The sequence below is a fragment of the Bidens hawaiensis genome, unplaced genomic scaffold, assembly GCF_021521415.1.
Source record: "Bidens hawaiensis isolate Kalapana, Puna unplaced genomic scaffold, B.hawaiensis_p1.1 tig00030158_1, whole genome shotgun sequence".
Lineage (NCBI taxonomy): Eukaryota > Viridiplantae > Streptophyta > Magnoliopsida > Asterales > Asteraceae > Bidens > Bidens hawaiensis.
In genome coordinates, this window is record NW_027495002.1 from 26,831 (window position 1) to 34,485 (window position 7,655).

Genomic DNA, 7,655 nt, shown 5'->3' on the forward strand with positions numbered 1-7,655 from the left:
TGAGAGGGGCCTGATGTTACACCTAACATCAACGTATTCACTTTCCCCTTTATAATAGTGTTGTTCCCTATTTATATTACTATAGATGTTTTCACTTTGTTAACTTATGTATTCGATATATTCACAAAGCATATATAGCGAGATTCGTGGGAATCAATATGAATTAAGAGTACTGTGAATTATTGGTTCTGAGATGAAGGCTCAAGAGTTGAAGACCAAAATTTATAAATATCATGGAGAATAATATGGGGCGTAAATTGCTATAAAAAGTTCTTCACGGATCTTTATCATAAGAAGTTTTGAATATGATATGATCCATTAATCTTGCGACTAGTGAAACACATTAGAACTAACTTTGGCTATAGGTTATGCTTCGATCATATTTAACGTTGTTCCGTAAAAGGCAGTTATACGGATTGTTTTAGGAATGATTCAGAGGTTGAATGGGAGTTGTATGTTGTCAAAGGGATTGTGTTCTGTTTGCATAAAGGAATTGGACATTCTGGCACCCTCGCTGATTGAAACTGATTTAAAATGTGTGGCCACCCTCAAACTACAGTAGTCATATATATTTAAATGTGTATTTAATCCTTAGCTTGATCAATTGAATTAGGGTTATGATTGTATCTCTAGCCCTATATGAAGGGATGATCATTATTGAATGAAACACAAAACAATTGATACCATAAACACTTTTAGTTTCAAGACGTAAACTGAATTGTAAACCGTTAAACAAATCATAAATACATATCAAACCACCTGACTTTCTTCGGTTTGGACAATTAAACCGGTTTCAATGGTTTATGAACACCCCAGTCATAAAATGAAAAGTATGTAAATCTTTTAGTTATCATTTACTTACAATGAAGACAAATTTTGCGAGAGAGAGAAATATAGACCATTATATAGCGACTTATGGTGAGACCTATTTCGACCTATTTGGGGCGATATTACAGTTAAGTGCAGATGGGTTTGAAGTGATCCGATTAGTTTTGAGTATGTTGACTTCTAAGGGTTCACAATGAATCCAATTACATCACTTTACTATAGTGCCCCCTTGTTGTTTGGTTATCTTGTTAATTACATGGGTAAATATGGAGTTTCCTAAATTGAGAGAGAATTTGAGTTTACATGTGAATAATTTTGCATTTGGGGTGAATTCAGTGTGTGCATTCGCATTGAATTTGGTTTTCGTGGTTGGTGATTAAAGATTCGACGACAATTATTAATTTGTGAGGGCATGTGATCGCGTTTTATGGGTGTTGGTTATTATAATTATGTGAAACTACAGGGGCTTAGCAGACGAAGTAGAAATGAAGAGTTCACAAGCTGGTGATGAAACGAGGAGGTTATTGGAGGAACAAGAGTCGGATACTTGATGGTTAATGTTGTCTTTTTGGTTGATTTATGGTTTTATGTTAATCTTTTGGTAGTTGGTGTTTTGAGCTTTAAGATTATAAGGGTTTATTACAGGTGACTAATGTATGGTTATGTTTTGATATGTGATTATACATATGTGAATGCAAAGTGAAAATATTAGTTTTTATGATACTGGCTGGTCTTTTTGATTGTTAGGGCTAGACCGGGCCTGGTTAGGCTATGACATGAAGCAATTTTCTTCTCCTATGCTTAGTAGCGTAACCGAGTCAGACCAACATGCGAGCTACTAAAGATTGACTCATAAAATATTTGAAGTTGATTCGGTTCAAGTTAAATAAAATATAAGCACATGTATATACAATTCTAAGAATATTCGAATTTATCGAAATTCATAAATTCAATTTCGAAGTTTCATACAATTATTTTTGTTTTTGAACATTACAAAAACATTGAACAACATATAAACAAGAAAATCCACAATTAAAGTAGTCATGAATCATGATTAATCAAACTACATCCACTATTTTTGGTGTTTTATCATCTTTTTTGTTCCAAGCTGCCACCACAAGATACACCCCAAAATTTATGATACCTAAAATCGCCAATAATCCATAAAAACAATCCAATCTTCCATGATTAATATCATCGGCAAGCCACCCTCCTCCACCATGGGTTCCAGTCACCTTCTTCACCACTGACACAAGAAAACTGCTCATGAAAAACCCGAGTGCAAGGGTGGTTAAAAAGAGCCCGGTGCTCATTGTCTTCATGCTTTTTGGTGATCTTGTGATAAAGAAATCTAATTGGCCGGTATATATGAATGCCTCGCCGGCTCCTACTAGCAAGAACTGAGGGATAAGCATGAATACACTTATTGGTAGCGGCTCTCCGATGGTGGTTCCACCAACATATTTGGCTACAGATAATCGTTTCATTTCGATCACCGCGGCTGCCACCATTCCTAGGGTTGAGAGGATTAACCCTAATGCCATTCTTTGTAAATCAGTGAAACCTGTAGAAAACATAATAAACAATTATTTCTTTGGGATTAGTTCGTACAATGATACGAGCTTATTCAAGAGTTAGCAAACTCCTATAAAGAAAACGGGACATGAAGGGCCCAACATAAAATGGACATAACTTGGACAATAAGTGGAATTACAAATAAGATGCATACGAAAATGTCTAGTTTTCTTATTTAGGGCTCTGATATCATCAATTAAGATTTTATTCCACAATTTGTGAATAATTTCCATTCCATATCTTTTTAAAATAAAACATGTAAATCACGTTTTATGCATCAATATACACCGCTAAAAAGAGAGAAAATTTTCCAACAAAACATTTTTGTCAAAAATATTATCACTGATGGTTGTTTCCTACGCTTTTCCGACAAATATTGTTGTCGCAAACGACCCAATTTTGTAGTAGTGCTCGTATTTAAGTTCAATAGTTATTTGACAATTTGTTATTTAAAATCTTTCATTATCCATCAAATTTGAAAAGAGAACGACTATGCAATGTTTTAAGCATTCAATATCATATCAATTTAATTTTCTTTAAAATTATCTATGTTGCTTTCGTACTTCCGCTATGTGTCATTGTGACTAAACCCAACGTACATACAGATCGGTATTTACCTGGTGTCCCTTTCCATCTCTTACAAAATGGGATGATCAAACAATCGTAAATAGCGCAAGTAATCAATATGGCAAGCACGAAGAAGACGGTGAGGGATCCTGCAGGGATCATGAACCCCCCAACCGTTCTTTCCATAGTGGACGCTTGTACAACCGAAAAAGTGATCATCTGCGCATAAGCAGTCCAAAACAATATTGTTGTCGCCCAGACAGGCAACAACCTGGCCATCATTTTAACTTCTTCCACTCTCGTCACCGTGCATAACTTCCACGGATTCGGGGTAGAACCCGAGCTAGTTTTCACAAAATCTCCTTCTGCTACAATCGCAGCCTTGTCCAAAAATCTATGAGAAAAGATAATAAGTTAATTTAGATTATGCTTCATCTCAAATGGACTTTAATCTAACTTTTTCAAAAATTTTGATTATAAGAGCTACCGAAATTGATTTGTGTGATGGATCCTTGAACCATCAGGAGTGTTTTCATGCAACATGTGAACATCATAAGGAAGATTCATTTTCCTCTTCTTTATAGCCGCAACGAACACTTGAAAAATGCTAACAATCGGGCTTCCTTCATGCTTTTTGTACCGATATCTTTTAATTCCTGACAAGATCACCACAATAGCGATGAACATTGAAACTGTACAAATCCCATACGCCAAGCTTCTACCGACTTCATCTTGTATGTACACAAGCACTGTAACCGCCATGAGTCCTCCAAGGCTGATGAAGAAGAAGAAACGGTTAAAGAAGTAAGCCATTTGTGTCTTTTCAGCTTCATTTTTTTCATCAAATTGGTCGGTACCAAATCCTGACACACTGGATTTAAGGCCGCCTGTACCAACTGCAATGAGATACAATGCGAGGTAGAGGATTCCCATTTGGAATCCATTTGCTTCTTTGCAGTTGTTATTGGAATCACACGGTGGTGGTCTTAGGTTTGGTAACTTCGTGGATAATGCTAGTGTGCCTGTCCCCTAATATAATCAAAATTGACATGAGATAAGTTGTCACTAAACGGAAAATTATGAGTTAAGAAACAAAAAGGTGTTGCCACAAGTAATAGTTTGCTACTAGAATAATATGTGGTCATGAAGCTTGTATAAACCTTAAAATGTTACGCAACAAAGACTACTATCACCATGGTTCGATCCGTAGTAAACATGGTTAATTATAACTTTGTAGCATTGTCTAAAGTCGTCACATGTTCGAGGCATAGATAGTTAAAATATTTATTACTTGGTATTTGAATGTTTAACTGTCAAAAGTCGTCATTTTGAAAATGTTATTTTTATTAAGTTTAGCATAAAGACAATTTGATATCGAGAACCGGACCAGTCTACAGGTCTTGGTATGACTGTTCTGGCCCTAATACTAGAAAGCAGCTCATGTTCTTCAAATTTTGCCCAATGTGATGCATTTAGTCGCAAATTCCTACACGTTTTTTACATTTTCCTTTGAAAAAAACTCTAATTACGCGACAAGCTTGCAGCAAAACAGCTATACAACCAAAAAAACGTGACACAAGTCCTACACAACATATGTTAAGTATAATTAGCGACCACAAACTATCACAAAATAGACTTTTTTTAAAGGACATTTGTAGTGTTAGAAAGTGCAGCTTGTAAGTTGGATATAAGAAGACTTACTAGTGCCTGAATAGATGCGAAGATGACAATAGTTTTAAATCTGCCAAGAAAAGTGTCTGCTAAAAATCCACCAAGGAGGCACAAGAGGAAAGATGTGCCCAAGAAATCAGTGACAACATTGGCTGAAGTTGAGCTTGGGAGGTGCAGGGTTCCACCCAAATATGTCACCAAATTCACTGCTATTCCCATTGTTGACAGTCTCTCACATATTTCAATACCTGTAATTCCAAGACAAAAGGTAAAAGATCTTTAGATTTACTTTATTTTATATTTTGTTAACGACAAATGTTAGTTATAATCTACTTTACACTAATAGATATAAACCACTCTATAGCTTTCTTTCTCGACTTCATTTTCACATAGTTAATTCATTTTTAATCTTATACTTTATGTACGAGAATGCAAAGATAACATGAATTCAAAGATATTACAAAACAAAAACATATTTGGATGCCAAGTTAATCTCACAATATTAGGAATTTAGGAGTGAGAGTATTAATGGTCTTTTTGATTTGGGACCCCAAATCTATCTCAATTATTTACAATGCACAATGATTGATCACTAGCCTGTTACCACTTCTTTCTAAATAACATATACAAATGATTGATTATATAATAACACCATGTATCACATATTTTATAAGCATGTTGATGTATCAAATTTTGTTTTATTAAACTATGTTTTTGGCAAACAATATTTTGAGTCATGATTAAAAACGAACTTATAGAATTGATGATCAGATACTTACATGGTTCAACTTGTTTTCTAAATGTAATCACGCATCCCTAAGGGACTAATAAAAAACGGCTCCTTTTCCAACGAAAAGATTTTACAAAATTCCTTAAACATGTAATTTCAACAAATTTCAAACGAATTAAAAAAAAATAGCCTAGATTTTGTTATGGTATATTGGCATATAACAAAATAGTAATAATACGATTTTTCATTTGAAAATTGTTGCTAACTCTCCAATAAACAATACAATTTATCAATTATGTTTATTATTTTTGTTGGAAAATATTATAAATATAAAAATTTATGTTATTTATAGTATTATACTTTTGTTGAAAAGTTGTGGCAAATTAGAAAATAAAAAAAAAGGTTTAATTTGTTGAAACATTGTTTGAACTTTGCAACAACAAACATTTGTAGCAATTTTATAGGAGAAGTTGTTGAAAATGATTTTTCGAGCATGTGTTTTCCTCAATCAGTTTTTTTAAGAACATCATCGAAAATGGTTATTCCAACAAATTTCCATTGAAAATTGCCGTTTAGAAATCACTTGTTTTCTAGTAGTGACATTGTGATGGTGTTGGTGGTGTGGCTCACAAACAAAAGGTTAAAGGTCAATTAAACGTTGTAGGGTGTAGGTTATGTTGTATTTATCTTTAAAAAATCTACAATTTTCCTATTAACATAATTTAATCATGTTGTTGATACATGCCCGCGTCTGTTCATTTCTTTGAAGATAATTAGATCAACAAGACGCCTTTCTATTTTTTTTCTTTTTTCTTTCTTTTTGTATTTGTATTTGTATTTCAGCTGCAACTACTTTGCATGAAACATGCACAATGACTTGCATAACTATCTTTCAAGCATTTTCATTTAAACTATCACCACCTGTTGACGACGGGGAAGAAGATGTGATTTCAGATGTATGAAATATAATTAAAATCATGCGTGTATAGGGTGTGAAAATGTGTACAATTTTCACAATAAATATATAAAAATCGTAAGAATTTTCGCATATAAAAATACCAAACACAATAGCACACAATAAAACCAAGTGGGTGGTCCATTTTTTGGCCAAGTTTGTCCTAGCAAGCCAGATCAATAAGCTAGCTGAGTGTGTTTGTTAATGGTCAGCTATTGGTTGACCACAGGACCATGAACTATTCACACATGCACAAGCATGATATTATGTTGTAAGAAGTTATAAAATGCAAGAACATTAATGAAGCGAATGAACTGACCAAGTATTAGGGCAGCAGGCACCCAACCACCGGTTTTCAATCTATCAGCTGGAAAACCCTTATAGTCTACTGCATCCGCAACGGTGCAACTCGCCTTCCTATCCTGATGACACACGAAACACATTATTTGATCTACCATAGCTAAAAACAAAGTATTCCCGAGTTTAATAAATGAAATAAAACTCAACACAAATATTTTCCATTTCCTTTTATTTCCTTCCATTTCTCTACTTAATGTATGCTTGTAGTATTTTATGGTTTCTAATAAACTTTGAAGTAATTCAACTAAAAGAAAAGGAAAAAGAATTTAAAGATTAGGGTTTTAGGAAATCCGGATTTGTGGTTTATAGAAATGGAATGATGATACTAACCATTGTTTTTCCTCTTCTTTTGAGTTCTCTTTCTTTCACACACACCTGAAGTTCTGATAAAGAGATTCATGGAAGCGCATGTCTTTATATAGGCAAAACAAATTAATGGACAACTCAAAAGGTGACCCTCCACTAACCATTATACGAAGATCAGTCAATATGATAAAGATTACCCTCTTTTGTGTAGAATCTTCTCATTATATTTCTTTTTAATTAATAACTAGGGCTTTAAGCATGAGGTTTTTGTATAATCTGATTTGCTTATACAAATAAGAAATTATAGCAATTACAGCCTTTGACTAAAGGCTAGGTGATAAAGGCTCTTGCCTCTATGAGAGAATAGCAATGTTAATTGGCACAGCGGAATTGAAATAAGAACGTACAAAATCAAAAGAACTAATCTCTTATTATTATGATAAAAACGAAACTGATTACATAACGTGTATGAACAGAGTGATTACAAAGAGAAGAAAAATGAATGAATTGAATTACAAAAATAAAAAAATCATCAAATCTTTATAACCCTAACTACTGCTAACAAACTGTCTTCTGAATTTTCACTTTTTGGCCCTTGATCTTTCATCAACTTGACATTGACATCCAAAACTTTAGAAACTAATTGTACCTAATGTCAACTAT

At 33.7% G+C, this 7,655-nt stretch overlaps 1 protein-coding gene across 1 annotated transcript; it reads right to left on the reverse strand.

The window, feature by feature from the left end:
• Nucleotides 1-1,430: 1,430 nt before the first annotated feature.
• On the reverse strand, nt 1,431-6,743 carry LOC143579894 (protein NRT1/ PTR FAMILY 6.2-like). The gene is made up of 5 exons (XM_077063071.1): nt 6,646-6,743; nt 4,672-4,889; nt 3,458-3,999; nt 3,021-3,364; nt 1,431-2,392 (listed from the first exon to the last, which is right to left on the reverse strand). The coding sequence occupies exons 2-5, from the start codon at nt 4,858-4,860 to the stop codon at nt 1,887-1,889; spliced, it is 1,581 nt and encodes a 526-aa protein (XP_076919186.1). The 5' UTR covers nt 4,861-4,889; nt 6,646-6,743; the 3' UTR covers nt 1,431-1,886.
• Between the last annotated feature and the right edge of the window lie 912 nt (nt 6,744-7,655).